The sequence below is a fragment of the Penicillium psychrofluorescens genome (assembly GCF_964197705.1).
Source record: "Penicillium psychrofluorescens genome assembly, chromosome: 3".
Lineage (NCBI taxonomy): Eukaryota > Fungi > Ascomycota > Eurotiomycetes > Eurotiales > Aspergillaceae > Penicillium > Penicillium psychrofluorescens.
The window spans coordinates 2,419,753-2,437,612 of NC_133441.1; the positions used below are offsets into that span (position 1 = coordinate 2,419,753).

Genomic DNA, 17,860 nt, shown 5'->3' on the forward strand with positions numbered 1-17,860 from the left:
CATTTACTATGTATTTAAATTTGCGATATAAACATTTCACTTCACCTCTTCTGCTCCGTCTTCCACGTCGTCTTTACCTCATTGCAATCGTCGAAAATCTCATGCCATTCCAGCTTACTCCACCTCTCCGGCTGCTCAACCGCATTAACAAAATGTTTCATGGCAAGCACCGTCTGCGCCGCCCAGCGCTCCTTGCTGACCCTCCCAACACCAACAGCCAAAGGCGTCATCAGTAGACTACTGATTTTCTGATCCGAGCTCCGATTATGGCGCTCCACCTGACAGAACAGACTCCAGACACACTCGTAGACAACCTCCCGGTCCCAGCAGACATTCGTCGGCTCCCGCATAGTGGGACAGATGGCCACCCAGGCACACTGGCGCGAATTCTGCTCCAACGGCGCAGGAAACTGCACAAGTGTGCATGTGCCTGGCGGCGCGAAGCCGCGCCAGTTCTCGTACAGAACAAGCTGCACGGCGTGTGTCAGGGCGAAGTAGTCGTCGCGCGGGCTGAAGGCTCGCGAGATGGCGTCGTCAAAGGCTCCATCCAGACGACCGAAGGAGTTGGCGGGCGAGACGACTAGGTCGAACGTCACTGAGGGGTCGAGGGCGTTGAGCCGCGAGTTGACTGGGGTGAGCTTGAGTTTGGTTGGTAGCTCGGGCCAGTGCTCCTGCTGCGCTGTGTTGAATGCCGTGATGAAGTCTGCGTCCTGGCAGAGCAGGATGATCTCGGGGATATTGGTGGTCATTTTGCGTGGATGTGTGAGTTGTACAGGTGGGGAGAGAGTGAGGTTATTATATGAAGTACACAAGGAGGCTGTGCATGTTGAGCCTCGTCGTAGGAGACGTTGCCAAGGAATAGGCATCGATAGGCAGACATGATCCATGAATTAAGCCATGAATATCGGGATCTGAAAGACTGGGGTATTGCATGTCTTGTATGGTATTAAAGCGAATCTAGTCCAAAGTCTCGGTCTATATACATCTAGTCCAGGTGTATGTATGTACTCTCACCGTTTAGGTCTATCTCGGTCTTTCTTCTTCTTTCTCTGTCTCTTTCTCTATTTTGGAGGCGCTGCCTTCCAGAACAGCCAGCCACAGCCAGCGACGACTTTGAGTCCGGCAGCCATCCACAATGCCGACTCCATCCCACCGCTGCTCTTGCTCAACCAGCCGCCAACAATGGCGCCGATAAGCAGCGACACCACACCGCCGACACGGCGATTGCGCTTGACATTCGTCGTGGGTTTGTCGATAATCGCAGGATCGGAGGCGATATCAAAGTAGACGCTGGTCAGGACGACGGTCGGAATTTCGTTGTAGCCCAGCGAACGGCTGCAGGTCATAGATCCGGCGGACTGGAAGGCGAGCAGGGCGATGGGGATCAGTTCCAGGAACAGCGGGCCGCCGTCAAGGCTCGCATCGGCGGATGTATGTGGGATGAGGTCGGCCTCGATCAGGGCGACCGCGATAATAATTAGGATGGTTTGGATTTGGAAGGAGACGAATAGTGTGCCGCGTCGGAGGGCGCCGACCTTCCGCATCGCGCGTGAGAAAATCGTCGCCCCTGTAAAGAAGAACACGATCGACACCAGGGATTTCAGCCACCCCCATGGCTTGGTTACGGGCTGATTGGATGCACCGAGGCCGAGGAAAATGGTGTTTCCTGTCAAAGACGAAAAGTTCAGTGTTTGAGCTTCACGGCAAAGATATGATTCATCGATCGGCGCGTACCTGTCTGCATTCCCAGGAAACACGACCACGCATTGTAGGCGCTGCTGTCACACAGGCCCGTTAGAAAACAGAGTAACAGACACACCAGGTCGGCATTGGCTGTGTCCAGGTTCTCCTTCCACCGCAGCGCGATCGTCGACTGGTGCTTCTTCGGGAGCAACTCGGGCGAAGGACTAGCCTCGAGATCAGGCTCTGCCTGCACAGACTGCAGGGGGGTTTCCATGATTGCCAAGCGCGTGGGCACAGCGAAGGATAGGAGCCGCAGGGATATGTAAGAGAGAGAGGTAAACAAGGAGGAAGTGAGAGTTGGCATGCTACGGCCCTCCCCGAAGCCCGCTTTAGTTTTTTTTCTTATCGGCGACAAATCTGTACCCGGCTCGGCAATAGTCCCCCACGCTATACCTAGAACAGGAACAGTTTTCCTTCAAAATCTTCCCGGTCTATGCCTTGGTCTTCTTGCTTACCGCGGAATAATCACACCCGCTCAATTTTGCTGCCCATTTAGCCTGTTCGGCCCATCACGCAATCTGCAAGTGGAGTGAGTCCCGACATAGGGCTGAAATAAGCACGGCAAGGCGCATGAACAACGGCCAACCATGTGTGATGCATCATCCACTCACAGTTGGGATTCGACTTGATATTATTATATCATTGTTGATATTGTTTTGCATCTCTTTTTGTATTCGGTTGGCGTATATCGAGTCTCTGGAGACATTTATTTTCCTTTTCGCCAATTTTCCTTTTTCGCCAGATCCTAGCGCAATCACGCAGTCTAGAATAATCCCGCCCATTCATTGCCACCAGACAGACTGACCCCGAGACGCATCATTCTTGAAGGAGGGATAAGAGGCCATGCGAAATATTGTGGCCAAGCATCATCCTCGCGATGTCCGTTTCGGGTGTCCATGTATGATCTCAGTGCCCATCCTGGACACCTGACCCGTGGCCGACCAACCGAATCCAGATCAAAGAGAAGAAAATAGAATCAGAGCCACCGATGAACGCACCCCAATGGCGAATGCGGAGAAGTATTCATGGCGATGGTGAGTGTTGTCGTCATACCACTATCATTGTTGGCCACCCACGGTCCGACAGTGATAAATGTAGGACAATTCGCTTGTTCCGATTCCCCAACTTTCCACTGACAACAGATCGCACACTTGAATATATCTGGTATGTCCTCCTCTCTGCACCCTCACCCTCATTCTCCCCTTCACCCTCCTTCTACCCCATGCTGGAAGTGGAAAGACAAAGAGAGAGAGAGAGAGAGAGAGAGAGAGAGAGAGAGAGAGAGAGAGAGAGAAAGAGGAGAAGCGAGAGAGGAGAAAGTGTGATGGACAGTTGATCCCAGGCATACTTACAACAGACCCATACTAACTCACAGTTCTCATTTCGTAAAGAATAGGATTCCATCCACAATGCCCTCATCAAAAACTGACACCGCGCTGCGCTTCCCTGAAGCCGACGACCAGAAGCGTCGCCTGCGTAACGTCACCCAGGACCAGAAATCGGCTGCACGCTCGCAGGCCCAGGCTCAGTCCGGCCAGCAGAAGGCCGAGAACAGCACCACCTGGGGCCCTGAACAGCTGCTAAGTACCCATATGAGCTCCACGGGCAGCCCGGTGCCCGACCCGGTCACCTTTGGTGATGGAGCAAAGGCGAAGAAGAAGAAGGCGACGGATGATGATGCGGATTTGTACGAGGCGATGACTGCGGAGTTTGATTAGTTGAAATTTACGCTCTTTGGCATTAAAATTGAAATTGGGGTTGTTAAATATGCCACATGGAAATCTTAGGATGTGATCTTTGCCCGTAGGACCGTATACTCCACCCCGTCACACCGTCAACGGTTGCAAGAGAACTCCGCAGCCATGGTCTGCAAATGATTAAACGAAAAACCTTTGAATGCTACCAGGATGGAGAATGATCCAGCATGTCAAAAATAATATATCGAATGTTATCGAAGATCAAGCTAATTGGTATAGACATGATGGCTCAAACAGCATCACCCGTACGATAGGTGCTAGCGCCATTGCCATGGCAACCCGGCGACACGATCAGCCCCAATGGGGCAAAACCACAACTTCTTGTATTACTACAACCCCGATCACAATTCTTATCCTTCAGTTAATATCTTTCATTTTTGATTGATCTGTTTCGATACGTCACGTTAATTAACTCCGATTGTTTGTTGATGGCGATGCCCTCGTGCTTCTGAGGAAACCACACCCCGTAACTATCTCCCTTCCGTTCTCTTCCTTCCCTTCTTCTTCCCCGACACACGCACTCCTTTCTCCCCCCTCATTTCTTTTGTATTATTTGTTGCATGTACCATCATATTCTCCACCGTCGCCGTGAGGCCGTTGCGCTCTGTATACAGTTATTGATGGACGGCAGCAGGGACATGGCGCTGGATCCGCGCTTCTACCACCACGTCGGCCAGCCCACCGGGCCTGGTTCGATCTCCTCTTCTTCCTCTTCCTCCTCCGGCTCGTCTGCCATCACGGGAATCACTGTCCCGAGCGTTGCCTCGACTACCGCTTCCGCTGCCACCCTCAGATCCACCGCGTCCAGTCCCTCCCTGCGAGCAAGGGAGAGCGTATCGGTCGGCCGTCAAGATGGAATCGCCAGTCCGACGCCAGCGGGAAATGTGCGCGTCGTGGTGCGCGTGCGCACATTCCTTCCTCGAGGTAAGTGGCCCAAATCTGGAGAACAAAGGAAAGGCTAATTCAATGGACGCCTCAGAGACACAACGCGGGGCCGAATGCCTTATCGAGATGGACCCCAGCACACAAATGACCAAACTCCAAGCACCCAAACCCAGCCCAGGAGACCAGGGAAAGCCCAAGTCGCAGGCTCGGGGCAAGGTTTTGGAGGATAAATCATTTACATTTGACAATTCCTTCTGGTCACACAACGAGGAGGACGAGCATTATGCACACCAAGAGGACGTGTACAATTCTCTCGGCGAGGAGTTCCTGGATCACAACTTCGAGGGATACCACACATGCATCTTTGCGTACGGACAGACCGGATCGGGCAAAAGTTACACAATGATGGGCACCCCGGACCAGCCAGGGCTGATCCCTCGGACCTGCGAAGACCTTTTTCAGCGCATCGAGAACTCTCCTTCTCCCGACATCAGCTACAATGTCCGGGTTTCTTATTTCGAAGTCTACAACGAGCATGTTCGCGACCTCTTGGTGCCTCGAACAGATCCCCCGCACTACCTTCGCATCCGCGAGTCTCCATCGGAAGGCCCATATGTCAAAGATCTGACGGAAGTGACTGCAAGGAACTATACCGAGCTGATGAAATTCATGCGGAAGGGTGACATGTCCCGGACGACGGCTAGCACGAAGATGAATGACACTTCATCTCGCTCGCACGCGGTCTTTACCATTACATTGAAACAGATCCACCACGACCTCTCCACGGACGAAACCACGGAGCGCACTGCGCGCATCCGGCTGGTAGATCTGGCGGGCTCTGAGCGTGCCAAGTCAACCGAAGCAACAGGCCAACGACTGCGCGAGGGAGCGAATATCAACAAATCACTCACTACTTTGGGACGAGTCATTGCCGCATTGGCAGAACCTAAGAAGGCCCGTGGAGGGCGGAAAGGCAAGGACTTGGTGCCATATCGCGACTCCATTCTCACCTGGTTGCTCAAGGACAGTCTGGGCGGTAATTCCAAGACAGCAATGATTGCGTGTATCGCCCCTGCAGACTACGAAGAGACGTTATCCACGTTGCGCTATGCGGACCAGGCGAAGCATATCCGAACACGGGCCCGGGTGAACCAGGATCATGTGTCGGCGGCAGAACGCGACGCGCAGATTGAGGAAATGGCAGAGACCATTCGCACCCTCCAGCTCAGCGTGAGTCAAGCAACCGCAAACCAGCGCGCCACCGAGGCCCAAGATGAACGACTGGAGGAGTACCAGCAGAAGGTCGAAAAGATGCAGCGCCTCATGGAAGAAACGAAGATGGTCGGCGAGTGCAAAATCCGGCAGCTTCAGACCGAGAATGAAGCCTTGCGCATGCACTTGAAGCTCGCCCTGGAGAGCTTGAAGAATCCCATCCCTCCGGTCACCGTGGAGGAGCAACAGCCCAACGTCGTGACCTTGGCGGATGCAGTTCAGCCTCCGAGTGACGACCAAGAGAACCGCGAAGGTTCCCCTCCCTTGGACGCAGACCCCGAACCGCAGGTATGGGAGGACGAGGATAGCTTCACAATGGACGACGTTAGCGAGCGCGAAGCCCAGCAAATGCAGGACCGCATGGAAGATCTCTTGGGCGACCTCAGCGTTTTCAAACGAAAGCTGGCATCGGACCACGAGCGATTCCGCCCTGTTGAGAGAGCGGGAACTCGGAAGCGACGTCGCGCACTGGGAGCAATTATGGCCAACAATCGCTAGGTTCTTTGATGACCGGGTGTACAGGTATACGGGGATCTGGCGTTTTGAGATGACGTCTTTGTTATCTGCTTTCTTTTTGTTCAAAGTGGAATCGCGAACCCGTCAGTCAGTCTTGAATGGACTGCACTTGGCCTTCGCCTGGACAGTCTTTTTTTGTTTAAAGGAGTAGTGAATAACCTGCGACGAATAATGAAATCTGATGCGATGCATATTTCCGGTCTCTTTGAGGCCATTGCTCTTAAAAACTGGCGGTAATCAGACGAAATGTAGGAAGTCTACTCCGAGAACAATATGAACGGTTAACTTAGGGCTCGGGGTTGCTTATGGCATCACTTTTTCCGTTGAGTCATGCCGCCGCCTTCTTCCTCCCCCACGCACATCTGCTTGCTCGTCAAACATATCTCCAGTGCCTCGACAATGGCGGAACCTGTGCACCCAGCGCCGACGATGCCCTTCGCGTCTTCGTCTTCCGCACCGGGCCCGGCTCAGCAATCCACCGCCGAAAACCCTCGGCAGACGCAAACCCTCCCCATCCGCGATTCAAAAGACGCAAACGCGACGAACTCAGACAAAGCCCCACACAAGGGCAAAGATACTACTGCGTCCGCGGTAGGCGGCGACGGTGCTGGAGACAAGGCGCTCTCGCCCGCTGAGCTGAAGAAAAAGGCCAAGGCTGAAAAGACGGCCCGGCGCGCGAAGGAGAAGCTCGAACGGGAAGGGCCAGCGCCTGCTGTAGGCGGAGCACCAGCTGCGGGCGCTGGTGGAAGCCAGGCTCGTCCCTCGGCTACATCTAAGAAGGACGGTGCTCCCGGAGGGTCGCAGAAGGGCCAGAGGGCTCCCCCGCCGCGGAGGGGGTCTGTGGCAGCTGCGCAGCATGGCGCGGCGGAGCAGCAGAAAAAGAGGAAAGAGGATAAGAGCGTGGCGGTCTTTGGGCATTTGTATGGCCAGCAGCGCAGAACGACCATCGCCGGAGCTGGCAAGGAGGTACACCCTGCAGTCCTGGCCCTCGGCCTCCAGATGCGAGACTATGTGGTGTGTGGGAGCAGTGCGAGATGTGTGGCCACGCTGCTCGCTTTCAAACGGGTGAGTTTGTTCCCAATTCATTATTGTTTGTACTGTCTGCTGACAACATACCGGCAGGTGGTTGAATCCTATACTACTCCTCTAGGTACCTCTCTGTCGCGCCATTTGACGGCCCACCTCTCGCACCAGATCACCTATCTCTCCACATGCCGCCCACTCTCGATCAGCCAGGGCAACGCCATTCGAGCGCTGAAGCTGACCATTGCCTCTATTGACCCGTCCACACCGGAGACAAGCGCCAAGGCGACACTGTGCGACTTTATTGACAGCTTCATCCGTGAGAAAATTACCATCGCCGACAAAGTTATCGCCGACAGCGCAGCCCAAAAGATCTCAGATGGCGACGTGATTGTGACCTTTGCAGGTAGCTCAATCGTTAAAGAGACGCTTCTGGAGGCACACAGGCAAGGCAAGCGCTTCCGGGTATCGATCATCGACTCGCGGCCGTTGTTTGAAGGCAAGAATATGGCTCGCGCACTGGCCAATGCCGGGTTGGACGTGCAGTACTCGCTCGTCCACGCCGTCAGCCACGCGATCAAAGATGCGACCAAGGTCTTCCTGGGCGCGCACGCCATGACCAGTAACGGCCGGCTGTATTCTCGCGTCGGTACTGCGCTGGTCGCCATGTCCGCCAAGGAGCGTGCCGGTGGCGTTGAGGTCCCTGTAATCGTTTGCTGCGAGACGGTCAAGTTCACAGACCGCGTTGCTCTAGACAGCATCGTCGTCAACGAGATTGCCGACGCCGACGAGCTCGTCTCTCCTTCGCCCCCGCAACAAGTCACCGACCTGCCAGACCCGGCTGCTGCCGCCGCTACTGCGCAGTCCGACTCCAACAAGAAGGGCGCCCATCGTGCGCCTTCCAATCCATCCGCTGATACCCCTGCTTCCTCCTCTGACGACTCACCTCTCACCAAGTGGAAGGACACTCCCAATCTTCAACTGCTGAATATCATGTACGACGTCACTCCGGCCGAGTATGTCGACATGGTCGTCACGGAGATGGGCAGCTTGCCGCCCAGTGCGGTTCCTATTGTACACCGCATGAGTACGAATATGTGATGCTATCGCAATGGTATTGTGACAAGAAGCTCGATATGAATCAAAAAATTTCTCAAAACAAGCATAACGGCCTCAACTTGATATGTCTCTTTTTCTTCTTTCGAAGGTGTCTGGGTTCGGATTATACAAGCGGGACTTCTAGAGGTAGCAAGAGAATGAATGAACTAGCTGTTATTCAAACCAATGGTGTCATCAGCATAGATCGTGGTCGTTCAACACATGGTAATATTTATTTACATACGCCAACTAACTATAAGAAAAGTCATTGGAAGGAGAATGACCGATGGGCGGAATTGAAGGCGGCGAGGATGTTCTGCCGGTTAAAATCAACAGATAAACAAAGACGTCAACTTCCCCGTCTGTCTTCAACTCTACATTTCCCCCAACTCATTTCCTCCAGGCATTCAAAATGGTACTCCCCTCCATCATCCCATCCCCAGCCTCTCCCCAATCCACATCTAACTCTTACACAGAGCAAAGACTCCTCCGCCACCCATCTACACATGCACCAGCCCCGCCTAGCAGACCTCTTCGAAGAATTCACACGCCCCCACGCCTCCCCAGCCTCTCTAGCCGCCGCGGCATCCTCGCATAATCTCAATTCAACTACATCCACCGCGCAAGCCGCTGCTGTCGCCGCCGCCGCCGCAGCCGCAGCGGCAGCAAACAGCGCAACCTACGGCTCGTCCTCACCCGCAACAATCCCCTCCTTCCTGCCAATTGAGGAAATCTATGTCCCGCCGCAGTACCAGCCTTCTAACCCGGAAGACGAGGACGATGTCGTGCCTGATCAGCATGCTGCGTTTGGGATCACGCGCGCGATGGAACGGAGGAGAGTGCCTATTTGGAGCGATTTGGGCCTCGAGGCTCTTGTGAGGGGGCAGGGGCATGGTGGTGGGTCGGCTATTGGTGGTCCTGGTGGTGGTGGGAATAATAACACTACTACTGGTGCTGGGTCGGGGCCTGGGGCTACACTGCGCGGGAGTGGTGGTGGTGCGGCGTCGGCTGCTGCGCCTGCTGTGAGGGTGAGGAGTGCCGGGAGGCGGATGGGTGGCCGGAGGACTATTTGTCTTCGGTGACTTGACTTTCTTTTTCCTTTTTATTGGGGTTGACTTTGCATTGTCGGAGTCTTTGGGCTGTGGAGTTGCGTGTTTACAACATATCAGATACCCGCTGGATTACTATTAGATGGACTAGGATCGAGTTCGTTGATTCATTTTCATTTCACTTTACTAGGTATTCAGATCAGATCCAAATTCAATCTACTCTGATCCCGCCGCATATTGCCTTGCGCCACCAACGCCCAGCATAATGCGAAAAAGAGATACGTACATGCCACATGAGTCAGAACTAGATCCGGTTGACGTCCACCCGGGCCCGTTCATAGAGCTTGTGGCCCAGTTGTTTCTGCTCGCGTTCATCCTCGCCGACCAGCCGTGGGTGGACAGCCATTTGCGCGAAGGTGCCTGCAGCGCGGCGTTTGGATAGAGTGCCCGGGTTGATGACCAGGACGCTATCGACGACCTTGAGAAGACGGCGTTGGTTAGCAAGAAGTGCAATTGAAAAAGACAGAAGGGGCGGAAACACATACCTTGACAAACGGTGGCAGCATGCTCGGTATAATCAATACGTCTGGCCGGACATTCCACCACTCTCCCAGTTTCATGTAGGGCAGATCCAGCATCGCGCCGGTAGCCAGGCCGGCGTCGGTGGTAGGCTTGGGCAGGTTCGAGCGTGCACTTGGTGGGAACAAGGGGAAGAAGTGCCGTTGTTCAATGAGGTATTTGGGCAGACGCGTGAGCAGGTTGCCCTCGACGGGCCGGCCGTGCAGGACTTCCTCGCGACGCAGCTCGGAGAGCACGTCGTGCGAGCACATGCCGACGACCACCTCGTTGAAGGACAGTGTAACCGGGTTGGAGACCATGCGGACCTGCTTGGGCAGACCGAGGTCTTTCTTGAGGAGTTGCTCCTGCGGCCAGGATACGTGCCGACTTAATGCGTCGCGCACGGATGGCACCATGACGATCGTGATGCTGGGCACTGCCGCGGCAAGCCGTGAGAGTGGTGCAGAGATGAGATGACGGAAGACGGTAGCGAGAGTGGCCGTGTCCGGGTCGAGACCCTTGATATCTGGAAGGTCAAAATCACCCGATGAGAGCAGCGGGTGCTCAATATCTAGGAACGGACCCAGCAGGACCAGACTGTCCGCGTAGTTACCTGCTGCCTTTTGGCAGAGCTCTTGCAACGGCTCAAAGTCCAGGTTGTCGTCTGCCGTAAACGGCCCAGCCGCCACCATGACGTTTAATGGCGGGTTGGCGTCTCCATCCAGACGTTCATTGATACCATCCAAAGCCACGGCGGAGGATGCGGCTGGTGGCAAGAGAGGCATGGGAAGGGCCTCTTTGACGGTAAAGTAGTCACCCGAGGGGTTGATACCTCGAAGAGCCACGATTTGACCGGGAAAGAAGTTCACTGAAGGCACCGAGTCGACTTTTAGAGGAACACGTCTCCCAGCTCCAGTTCGGCGCGATGTCTCGAGAACCATTGAAGCTGGGTTCAGCTTGCCTTCTAGACTATCCGAAGCAATACGTCCCACTGCGATGATCTCGCTCGTACTCTGGGTAGCAGCACTTCCGAAGTTGATATCATCGGAGTCGTATTGTTTTTGCAAGATCGCGGCAAACTCGTCGATTCGGTCGTCCAGAATCTCCGATGCCTCCGACAACCGCATTCCCATGGGCTTATATCCGAATTTCTTGAGGTCCGTGTTCGCCGTGGGTCGAATGCGCGCCTCTGAGAATGGAGCGATAGGAGCTTCTGGGAGCGGCAAATGCGCATTCAGTGTTTCCAATGTCTGACCGGGATTTGTTCGTTCGGCAAACGACACCGGTCTTCAACATCTGTTAGTATCCTTGCCCCCTATTTCGCTAGGGTATGACATACTTCATTCCACCGACTCCGGTATCACCATTGATTGCAGAACCTGGGGTTTTTACGCCGACTGGTGATTCATTCTTCGTCACCTTACCAACCCTCGGGGTGGCGGGGGAGGAGAAGTCGGCCTTGCGCTTCACGGAACCATTAGCTCCGTTCATGGCGCGACCATTTGCAGCATTGGGCGTGAGTTGGTCCAGCCTATAAAATAGAGTCAGCTCTGTGAATCCGGCAGCACCAATCTAACTACCACATACATCCCAAACATATCAGAGCCCGCGCCAGCCCGCGGGGTTGCCGTGATGGTACTCCGTTTCTGGTCCTGGCGGCCAGTCTTGCCGCGAGTTTCACGCTCCAGGGCCTCTTGCACATCCTGCTTGAATGCACGCACTGTCTCCAAGTTCAACTTGAACTCCTCGCCCATCTTGATACTGTAGGACTCCCATTTGTAGAAGAGCTCCTCCGCGGTGATCGAGTGTACGCGCAGAATCGACTGGAGCTCGGCGACGACGTCGTCGGGCAGGCCACCGGGAGCAGAAGCTGCGAATAGCTCCTTGAGCTCTGCGGCTGTGTCGGCCATGGTCGCTCAACGATGATCCAAGAGTGAATTAATTGATTAATTGATTGAAGAGGGTTGACGCGACGCGTGACCACCACGCGTAGAGGTGATTAGTCAAGCTGGTGGGTCAGGGTGCCGATCCAGTCAATTCAATCTCACTCTTAATTCTGTACATACACCGAGATCGCAATGGCTGTCGATGCCCCTGACGCCGTGGCGCCTCCACCATATACCAAGGATGACATCCCTGAGACCGGCACTGCTGCTACTGCGGCTGCGACGGAGCAGACCGCGAACCTCGACGAATTGAATCTTCCAACCTCCGCCGCAGACGGTCTCATTCAGAAGCCGTTCCCGAAGCCACTGAACGACGCAAAACCGGAAGCACCACCGCAATTGACTTCCGACCAGCAATCCAAATACGAGGCTGTGCTCAAGGCAGTTAAGTCATGGACCACGCTCCCGACAACCTCCGAGAAGAACTCCGCAGCCGCCCCGATCACGGACGACGAACGCATGTGGTTGACCCGCGAATGCCTCCTTCGATATCTGCGCGCAACCAAGTGGACTGTGGCTGAGGCCGAGGCGCGTCTCCAGCGCACACTAACGTGGCGCCGAGAATACGGAATCCAGAAATTGACCCCGGACTATATCTCGGTCGAAAATGAGACGGGCAAGCAAGTTATTCTGGGCTTTGACATTCACGGCCGGCCCTGTCTGTACCTCTTGCCGAGTAAACAGAACACGGAGAAGAGTGACCGTCAGGTGGAGCATCTCGTGTTCATGCTGGAGCGGGTCATTGATCTTATGGGCCCTGACCAGGAGACTCTGGCGCTGCTGGTGAATTTCAGTGAGACCAGCTCGGGCCAAAATGCCTCCGTGGGTCAGGGGAAGCAGACCCTTAATATCCTGCAAAATCATTACCCAGAGAGACTCGGTCGTGCGCTAGTCATCAATGGTGAGTAGTGGGCTTGAATTCCAGTCGGCATACTTGACTAACTTTGTAATCAATCAGTGCCGTGGCTTATCTGGGGGTTCTTCAAGCTGATCACCCCGTTCATCGACCCGCTAACCCGGACAAAGCTCAAGTTCAATGAGGACCTCACTCAGCACGTCCCGCCGAACCATCTTATGAAGAACGTGGGTGGCAATGTCGAATTCCGGTACGATCATGCTGCCTACTGGCCTGCTCTGAATGCACTGGCCGAGCAGCGACGTACTGCCTACCGTGAGCGCTGGATTCAGGGCGGCAAACAGATCGGTGAGATCGAGAATTACCTCAAGGGTGCGGACACGCCGAGTCTGTCGCAAGCTCAGGGGCAGACAAGTGAAAAGGCTTAACTATCCATGCATGCCCACTTGCTTATTTATTATACCTTTTTGCTTCCTGCTGGCATCAATTGCTCGGAACTTTTTCGGCTATCCTTCTTTCTGGGCGTTTTCAGTACATATTGTTCCACACATCGTCCTTTGTTGATAGACTTTCATTTCTATTCTTTACGATATTTCGGCAGTGAGGCGCTGTGGAATTGGTCTTTACACGTCGACATTCCTAGAGGTATTAGAATCCACAATAGATCAACCTGTCTTGTACAAGTCCCTCCATGGGTGGGGGTTTAAATAGAGAGAATATGTTATCAAGCTATATCACCGCAATAGAATGTATAGAATAATTCGTAGCAACATCAAAGCTCCGAGTCAAACTCCGAGTTAACCCACGAGGGCTGTGGCGCCTTAGCCCGCATCCAGGCACCGTATCGGTGTAGAAGCCCAAACAACATACCACCACCGGCTAGGACGATGAGCGCCTGCGTAGTAAATGTCCAGGTCCAGCCCGAAGATGCTTCCCATGAGGCAATAAAGAACTGAAAATCAAGAAGAGTCAGCAATGTTTCGCAACTTTTCTCCAGGAGTATATCCTACCGGATTAATAAACGCGCTCAGATTAAGGAAGACGGCATAGAATGTAATGACACTGGTTGATTGCAAGGGATAGCAGTCCACAATATAGCTGCTAGTCACCGTATTGCCGATCTGGATTCCTGCGGCAACTGGAAGCTAGTCAGTTTCCTCTCCTGGGTTCATATCATCCAACGAGCACGTACATAGGAAGAAGGCGACCTGGCCCACCATCCAGTGATAGTTCTTGTCAATACTGACCCCCCAAAGAATCAACCCGGCTGCAAAATTTATCAGTCCAGTCAACAGCCAAATCACAAACGGAAAACTCACTGGCCGTCATCAATACCGCCGGATATGCCAGCCACAGTCGCATCTCAGCCACGCGCACATTCCCATTGTGTTTGCTCAACTTCTTAACAATATAGTCACTCAGTCTACCAGAGCAACAGATTTCCGAAACCACGGTCCCAATCAGTAACCCCAGGAACAGGAGACCCTGGATCAGCGGGGAGTAGCTTGCGTATGCGGCTGGCACCATTGTGATGACCGAGAGAACCCACCAGTACCACACAAAGCCGTAGCCAAGGACAGCAATAGCGACCACGGGGAGCTGGAATGTGAGAAAGAAACGGATGATATAGTCCCAAGGCTTGGGGTGGCGCATTCCAGGCACTGGTCGCACGTTTAGGAATGGCAGCTTTTTTGTCCGAGGCATATCGGCGAGAGAGTCCCGTGCTGCAACTTTGCTGTCTTCTCCAGGAAGCTTTTCAATATCCGCTGTAATGGTCTTGTTGTTGTCAAGACGTGGCATATGCTGCAGCATCTTGTTCCGTGGGTAGAGTGTTTCCGGCATGAAGGCAAGCTCCAGAACTAGCAACGCGGCGAAAAGAATGGCGTTGAACCAATTGATCCAGGCGGCACTGACAAGATTCAAGAAGCCACCAACTGCAGTGAAATGTCAATCTCTGTCAAATGCAGTTTTGTTTCTGGCGGCAGTTGATAACTCACAGGTCGGACCAAGAAGAAGTCCAGAGTCCAATGCCAATACCCACAGGCCGAGCTTCTGACCACGTTCATAATCAAAAAACAGGTCATTGACTGTTCCATGACCCATCGTCAGCTAGACTTCATCTATTCTGCTCCAGGCCCAGACATACCAACTGCCATTCCAACCGTCGAAGCCGGGCTCACCCCGAACCCTTGGAAGAATCGAGCAGCCATATAACCGGAATATGTATTAGCGACTGCTGCGCCGATCGTTGAGGCTAGCGCAATTGTGGTCCCAATGATGAAAATGATCCGGCGACCATAAATATCACCGAGTGAAGACCACACGAGCGGGCCGACTGCCAGCCCTAAAGCCGGCACGGCGACAGTCCAGTTTACTTGAGAGTAGTTGATATCATATTGTGTTTGGATTTCTGGAAATGATGGGACAGTCGTCGTTGTCAGATATGTGAAGAGGAAATATCTGATTAGAGGGTGAGTTAGTATATTAACGAACTGATTCTTGCGACATGAAATTCCAGCTGTGGTTTTTGACACTCACTTGAGCATAACTGCCGACAATATAGTATGTTTTTGAAGATTTGACCAATTTAATGGGTCCAATGGATCAGAAGTTGGCTGTGGATGAAGCTTGATTCCATTCGTGTCGACAGCATGACAGGCAATCTGGCTACCCTCGATTGGCGTGGATGTCTCATCCTTGGATTTGAACAGGCCATTGGCTTGGCTGCTTTTCTCGTCAGAGCTCTGTTTCTCACTCATATCGGTGTCCTCCATTGTTGCGCTGTGGGAGATGGTCCGGTTTACGCGAAGATGCAAGCTAACTTAAGCTTAAGAGAGCGAAGTATGCAATGCTTATAATTAACCAGGGACATTATACGGATGCATCCATGCAAGCTACGCGCACCCCTGTCTCCTAAATATCCCGCGGAGTGCAGATGCCAGGGCGTGGCTTATCAGTCGATCATTTTTGGCGACATTACGCATGTGCGTCATAGTTTAAAACAATTCCAAGAAAGAATTTTGTGTCACACGATATTTGCATTCCTAGTGCATGTGGGACAAAGTCTCTAGTTCTGGATACTTGAGCTGTTACGCCTCGTCCGAGTGACTGACGGCGTGTCCATCCAACTACTGCGAGTTTCAAGCAACACAACTCCGAATTAGCTTCATGCCGGACCTGCAAGTTAAAAGACGCGGCTTATCAGAATGGCAGGGGTCCGAGCTACTTCATGCCTGCAGTCTCATTGCGCCAATCAGCAGGCATACAACGGTGATAAGGGCTGGAAGATAAGACCCAAGCGTCCTCCCAGGCTGATCAGGGGCAGGCAGGTTCCGGAAGCCGATAACAGTCACGTCGACTGTTTTGATTATTTTCCGGGGCATTGATAACGGTATGCTGGGGTATCGAGATCAGTTCTGGGGTAATGGTCTAGACCCGCGGTATATTCGAAGCCAGCAACAGCCGTGACATAGTACAAAGTTCTGGATTTTAGAAAAGGCTGTTGTGCATAGTTGAATACTTAAAGCAAAATGAGAGAGCAAGAATCAAAGATTTTTGAGTCCAGCTTGCTGCTGATCAGCTTTTATTGCGAGTGGCTCCCTCTCCAAAAACAGACCAAGATCCCGTTGGGCAGAGGAGTGATAACAAGGTGTTAACAAATTCATCAGGAGAATGAAACTTGTCACAACTTCCACTATCCGAAACTATCTGTAGCTCTTTTGCCGTCAGCAGGAATGACTTCAGACTTGCATCTATCGACCTTCCCAATTTGGTCAATATTTGGAGAACCAACGATCCCTGTCATCCCCGCTAGTCCTGATAAGATCCCTGCACCTTGGTAACAATCGTTTACAATCCTATGAAGCATATTAATGAAGCGATAAGATAATTGACTTTATACTGTCATCATGTAACCAACCCGCCTGTTGGCTCAGCTACATCCTGCTGCATTGATCTAGCCTGATCCTCAACGAGAATAGGATTCAGCCAGTCATCACGAAGACTTGGGCATATGGAATTTGAGGGTATTCGAAATTGAGACTGGAATAATTGTTTTTGAGGCCATCAACAGCCGCGTTTTTATCTGTCTCTAATGAAGTTGACATGCACTCCGTATCCGTATCCCAATTTCCAACGCCCAAAGGGTATAACTTTACGCATTCTTTCATAGGAATAGGCACCCTATAGTAGGAACTGCCTCTATGTCTCAAAGCCAGCTTCCAAGCTGTCATGAACATCCATCCGTACAAATGCCTTGCGCACCTCGACCTCCCACTGACTCCGAGCCACGATAATCCACTCCAGGAACCCGACCAGATACAGAGCAATACACTGTCCCACCCACAGGCCCTTCAGTCCCCAACCATGAAACGCCAACCATATACCCAGTGGCAGTGCACCGCAATAGTAGCTCACGATATTGACCAGCGCACCGACATGCTGTCTCCCCATTCCACGCAGACTCCCACCACAGCTTCCATTCAGCCCATCGGCAATTTGAAACAGAGCCACATAGGGCAGAACCTCAGCAGTCAGCTTCACAACGCTGGCATCATCGTTGAAGATCTTTGCAAAACGGTCTCGCGTGCCCATCAGCAATGCCAGCACAACTCCGCCAACAACCATACTGAGAACAGCAGACGTATGCGCCGCGCGTGACGCTGCACCGCCATTCCGCAATCCCAGCAGATTACCAACACGAGTAGATGTCGCTACGCCGATACCGAACGGAATCGTGTTGAGCACCTGGTCAGCCGTCATGATGACACTCTGCGCCGCAAGTGGGATCGTGCCCAGTCGACCCGCTGCCAGTGCCACGATCTCAAAGGCCCACCACTCCGTGCCGACGTGCACGAATCCGAGAAGGGCGAGCCGGGCAAATGTGCCCAGGTTCTGGAACGCCTCTCGCGACCAGCCGCCCCAGCACTCGGATCCGGCGACTAGCTTTGCGTATAGCACCAGCAGCGCGAAGGATATCCAGTAAGAGAGACCGGTGGCAAAGGGGGCGCCTAAGAGGCCGATGTTGAATGTGTAGCAGAATATATAGTTGAGGCCGGCGTTGAGTGGGGAGGTGATCAGGAGGACGTAGGTGCCTGCTCTCATGATGCCTTTTTTTTTTGTTCGTTATTAGCAATGTCAATTGATGATCGTTCTCGG

At 53.2% G+C, this 17,860-nt stretch overlaps 10 protein-coding genes across 10 annotated transcripts; 5 read left to right on the top strand and 5 right to left on the bottom strand.

Annotated features, from left to right (window-relative positions):
* Positions 1-41: 41 nt before the first annotated feature.
* On the bottom strand, positions 42-749 carry PFLUO_LOCUS5041 (uncharacterized protein; the record flags this gene model as incomplete). The annotated part of the gene is made up of 1 exon (XM_073782453.1): positions 42-749. The coding sequence occupies one exon, from the start codon at positions 747-749 to the stop codon at positions 42-44; it is 708 nt and encodes a 235-aa protein (XP_073639106.1).
* A 312-nt stretch (positions 750-1,061) lies between these two features.
* PFLUO_LOCUS5042 (uncharacterized protein) lies at positions 1,062-1,957 on the bottom strand (the record flags this gene model as incomplete). Its single annotated transcript, XM_073782454.1, has 2 exons — positions 1,062-1,666; positions 1,735-1,957. The coding sequence occupies 2 exons, from the start codon at positions 1,955-1,957 to the stop codon at positions 1,062-1,064; spliced, it is 828 nt and encodes a 275-aa protein (XP_073639107.1).
* A 1,195-nt stretch (positions 1,958-3,152) lies between these two features.
* PFLUO_LOCUS5043 (uncharacterized protein) lies at positions 3,153-3,461 on the top strand (the record flags this gene model as incomplete). The annotated part of the gene is made up of 1 exon (XM_073782455.1): positions 3,153-3,461. The coding sequence occupies one exon, from the start codon at positions 3,153-3,155 to the stop codon at positions 3,459-3,461; it is 309 nt and encodes a 102-aa protein (XP_073639108.1).
* Positions 3,462-4,138: 677 nt separating this feature from the next.
* On the top strand, positions 4,139-6,155 carry PFLUO_LOCUS5044 (uncharacterized protein; the record flags this gene model as incomplete). Its single annotated transcript, XM_073782457.1, has 2 exons — positions 4,139-4,424; positions 4,480-6,155. The coding sequence occupies 2 exons, from the start codon at positions 4,139-4,141 to the stop codon at positions 6,153-6,155; spliced, it is 1,962 nt and encodes a 653-aa protein (XP_073639109.1).
* A 348-nt stretch (positions 6,156-6,503) lies between these two features.
* Positions 6,504-8,297, top strand: PFLUO_LOCUS5045 (uncharacterized protein; the record flags this gene model as incomplete). The annotated part of the gene is made up of 2 exons (XM_073782458.1): positions 6,504-7,238; positions 7,296-8,297. The coding sequence occupies 2 exons, from the start codon at positions 6,504-6,506 to the stop codon at positions 8,295-8,297; spliced, it is 1,737 nt and encodes a 578-aa protein (XP_073639110.1).
* Positions 8,298-8,800: 503 nt separating this feature from the next.
* On the top strand, positions 8,801-9,376 carry PFLUO_LOCUS5046 (uncharacterized protein; the record flags this gene model as incomplete). The annotated part of the gene is made up of 1 exon (XM_073782459.1): positions 8,801-9,376. The coding sequence occupies one exon, from the start codon at positions 8,801-8,803 to the stop codon at positions 9,374-9,376; it is 576 nt and encodes a 191-aa protein (XP_073639111.1).
* Positions 9,377-9,647: 271 nt separating this feature from the next.
* On the bottom strand, positions 9,648-11,811 carry PFLUO_LOCUS5047 (DNA-directed DNA polymerase alpha subunit pol12; the record flags this gene model as incomplete). The annotated part of the gene is made up of 4 exons (XM_073782460.1): positions 9,648-9,821; positions 9,889-11,188; positions 11,241-11,432; positions 11,489-11,811. 4 exons carry the CDS (start codon positions 11,809-11,811, stop codon positions 9,648-9,650), a joined length of 1,989 nt encoding a protein of 662 aa, XP_073639112.1.
* A 168-nt stretch (positions 11,812-11,979) lies between these two features.
* PFLUO_LOCUS5048 (Phosphatidylinositol transfer protein (PITP)) lies at positions 11,980-13,131 on the top strand (the record flags this gene model as incomplete). The annotated part of the gene is made up of 2 exons (XM_073782461.1): positions 11,980-12,748; positions 12,806-13,131. 2 exons carry the CDS (start codon positions 11,980-11,982, stop codon positions 13,129-13,131), a joined length of 1,095 nt encoding a protein of 364 aa, XP_073639113.1.
* A 344-nt stretch (positions 13,132-13,475) lies between these two features.
* Positions 13,476-15,477, bottom strand: PFLUO_LOCUS5049 (uncharacterized protein; the record flags this gene model as incomplete). The annotated part of the gene is made up of 7 exons (XM_073782462.1): positions 13,476-13,655; positions 13,714-13,841; positions 13,896-13,970; positions 14,023-14,637; positions 14,701-14,790; positions 14,850-15,163; positions 15,242-15,477. 7 exons carry the CDS (start codon positions 15,475-15,477, stop codon positions 13,476-13,478), a joined length of 1,638 nt encoding a protein of 545 aa, XP_073639114.1.
* Positions 15,478-16,903: 1,426 nt separating this feature from the next.
* On the bottom strand, positions 16,904-17,806 carry PFLUO_LOCUS5050 (ethionine resistance protein; the record flags this gene model as incomplete). Its single annotated transcript, XM_073782463.1, has 1 exon — positions 16,904-17,806. The coding sequence occupies one exon, from the start codon at positions 17,804-17,806 to the stop codon at positions 16,904-16,906; it is 903 nt and encodes a 300-aa protein (XP_073639115.1).
* Positions 17,807-17,860: the final 54 nt, after the last annotated feature.